At 38.2% G+C, this 3,568-nt stretch overlaps 1 protein-coding gene across 1 annotated transcript; it reads right to left on the reverse strand.

The window, feature by feature from the left end:
• Positions 1-1,937, reverse strand: LOC104801609 (cytochrome P450 705A5-like). The gene is made up of 2 exons (XM_010524927.2): positions 1,016-1,937; positions 1-802 (listed from the first exon to the last, which is right to left on the reverse strand). The coding sequence occupies exons 1-2, from the start codon at positions 1,919-1,921 to the stop codon at positions 167-169; spliced, it is 1,542 nt and encodes a 513-aa protein (XP_010523229.1). The 5' UTR covers positions 1,922-1,937; the 3' UTR covers positions 1-166.
• Between the last annotated feature and the right edge of the window lie 1,631 nt (positions 1,938-3,568).

Consider the following 3,568-nt stretch of genomic DNA (forward strand, 5'->3'; position numbering starts at 1 on the left):
AAAAAAAAAAACGGAGATCTTTATTACAAGTCTGGATTTTTGAAGCAATAGAAGATACACAGTGGATGGTAAAGAGCTTTGTATCACAGTCACGACTTATTTAATTGGGCAGAAATTGTTGGAAACAAGATGCCCATATTCGAATACCGGTTTTAGGATTTATGGTTTAGGGGATAGAAGTGAACCGGTTGAACCGAACAACAGGAGTACACTCGAGTGGATGAGCCATGGTCAAGTTGAACAAACCGGTTTCTTCCATGTCAACCTTGTCTCCAATGATCTCCCAATCGAAATGATGAACCATCGTCCCGATCACCATCCCCATCGACAGATAAGCCAAGTTTATTCCCGGGCAAATCCGTCTTCCTCCTCCGAATGGAACGTACTTCAAAGCTTGCTCCTTGATATCTTCTTTCTCTTCCACGGTAGAGGAAGAGGAGACCAAGAATCTCTCGGGCCGAAACTCGTCGGGATCTTCCCATGAATCCGGATCTCTCATTATCGCGTAAGTGTTGACGAGAAACGCCGTTCTTTCAAACACGTCAAATCCTCGGACCTTGCAACGTTCTTTCGACGTTCTTGGCAGGAGAGCTCCGGGCGGGTGTAGTCTTAGCCCTTCCTTCACAACTGCTCGCAAGTAAGGGAGGTTGGGAAGATCTGTCTCTTGGATCGTCCTGTTTTTCCCGACAACGCCCTCGATTTCTTTTCTCAACTTGTCAAGGATGTTTGGATGGTTAATGAGTTCCGCCATTGTCCATTGAGTTGCTACTGCTGAGGTGTCGGTTCCTGCAAGGAACAGTTCCTACAAAATCGCGTTCATCACTCGGTTAGAGCGGTTTCTACATCGAATCTATACAACGGTCGAATCGAATCCAGACTAAACGGAAAAGCTCTATAAGAGGTGATGCCGAATCTTCCAGGTGTTTCAATGGATGGTTTGGAGTGTTGCGACTATTTTATCTATGAGATTATGAACAGTTGTAGATCAAAATATGAATGAAGAAAGGGAAATTACCACTAGAAACGCCTTTATATGGTTCCTTGTGAGCTTGAACTCGGCGTTTTCATCGTGATAAGCCTCCAATAGCAAATCCGTGATGTCTTTCTGCTCTTCGTTCGGATTCTTTTCGTGTTCCACGAGAATCTTCTCGAGAAACATATCGTATCTATGAGAGATGTGCCTCGCCTCCTTCTCGAACCAAGACTTGGCCCCGAGTCTCTTGAAGGAACGGAGTCCGTTCGCTATCAGTATCTTCCTCAATACGCCGTTCGACTTCATAACCAAGTCCTGGATCTCGTTCGCTTCACCGCTCTCCTCGGACCATTTCCTCCCTATTATCATTCGGCATATGGTATTGTTCGTTAGCTTCATTATCTCCTTATGCATCTCAATACCCTCCTTCCTCCTCGCCTTCTCCAACAGATTAACGTAGAATCTCTCCAGCTCTTCGCCCCGGACAAGACGTGATCTCTCCAGATGCTGCGGCCCGAGCAACTTGGTGACGAGGAGCTTCCTCATGAACTTATAGTAATCGCTGTGAGTCGTCGTCATGAAGCCGTAACTGCTGAATATGATCGAATCCTCGATGACTTCGTTATGACGGAACGAGAAGTTCGCGTCCTGCGTCCTGTAGATCTCGTAGGCCACTGAGGCCGACGACACGACGATTATGGAGAAGCCGAAGACTTGAAGACGGAGGAGAGGACCGTATTTGGAGGTAAGCCTTTGAAGGGGTTGGAACAACGGAAACGAGAGGAGAAGGTGGAGGTGGCCGATGATGGGTAGGGCCGGAGGGCTCGGAGGAAGACGAACGTTTGATCTTTCGGATTTCTTGAAGAAGAAGGGAATAAGGAAGAAAGCTGAGAAGATCCATACGAGGAGGGAGACGAAGATGAAACGGAGGTCAACGGCTTCAACCATTGTTTACTAACGGCTAAAGAGCAGTGGTTTGCCTGTTCAAGTACTCCAAACCACAGGTGTGTGTGTATATATAACACGTAATAATGCTTTGGAAAATTATAAATTAGTCACCTTTTGTTTTTTAAAATGAATAATATATAATTATTGTTTTAAACGTTGCTTCTCAATTCATAAATTAAACTAAAAGCCATTTTTCTAGGGGATAAAAGTTTTTTTTTTCTGCGCAAGAGATGGGTATGTAGCCAAAAAAGTTAGAAGTTCGAGTATTGTATCAAATTTATAAAATATTAGATATTGTTTTTTATAATTGTATGGTGCAGGTATCCAATTTTTATTAAAAAAATATATATCTAAATTTACATTTACTTTGTAGGGTGTCACACGAACTCGATTCGATACCATTCACATCAAAACGAGCTAACTCTTTTGGGTTTAGTTCGTTAGGATCGTTTTCAAACAAACCGAAATTTTTTTGATTCATCTCGACTCACCTATTTCACAAATTAAATGAGATGAGTCATGAGTAAAAAAATATATAATATTTTTCTATTTATATTTTGAAATTATAAATAAATAATATTTTAATATAAAAATTTAAAAGTAAAATATTAAGTTGAAGTATATAAAAGAAGTTTTATATATAGTATATAATTAAATTAAGTATTAATTTTCTATAAAATATATAAAAATAGAAATAAAATTTCCAATTTATAATTAAAAAAAATATCTCGGTTTGCGAGACAGTTCATGACTCGTCGAATTAGCTCACTAAAATTCGCGGTTGTAGTGAGTTAGCTCGTTAAGTAACAAATCATTTTCACAAACTAAGTCATTTTGACACCTTATGGATATGTGATATTGTCTTTTCCAACCATCTATCTATACGATTGAATTGCATCGGACCACATCAATAAAATTAAATTTAACCCAAAATAAATTAATATAATTTTTTTCACCTTTAATTTTGACTTTAAGACATTATAATATGTCATGCCACACTAAACATCCTTCATAAAAAATATTGTTTAGAAACTTAACAATTACGCAAAAGCAGTATATTATTAAATAAAGACCTGGCATACCATGCTTTCATATACATAATCCTCAAATCCCAATATTTGTTTTTTTATTTGATTTTGTCATCCTTTTCTTTTAATTGTGTATACGCACACGTTAGCAGTGTGATATCTCCATAATTATTTGAAAGACTAGTAATTATTTTATGAAATTTCTGTTGTAATTCAAGTTTCGGAAGCGTGAATATTGATGTCGTTTTAACAACAAAAGAGATAGTTAAACCAAGTAATTGAATAATAGGACAAATACACCAATTATACAATATGAAGCAACATATGGGATTCAAAAAATTTACTATTTGCACAGAAATGAAAGGAATTTATTGTTATATGTATCGTCGATAAGACTTGAATTTAAAATAATTACAAGTCTCCAACAAAAATGTTATCTTTTTTTTTTAAGACCATGGCCCCAGAAATGTCCCGAAGTATTGTAATGTCTGAAATTTCGAAAACAGGGCAAGACGCGGAATGAATCGGAGAGTTTGCGGGGAGCAAAGGAACAGCGGACGTGGAAAAGGAAACCATTCGACAATCTACAATTCCAAAGAACGTGGAAAAGTCTCAAGGA

Source organism: Tarenaya hassleriana, unplaced genomic scaffold, assembly GCF_000463585.1.
Source record: "Tarenaya hassleriana unplaced genomic scaffold, ASM46358v1 Cleome703, whole genome shotgun sequence".
NCBI lineage: Eukaryota > Viridiplantae > Streptophyta > Magnoliopsida > Brassicales > Cleomaceae > Tarenaya > Tarenaya hassleriana.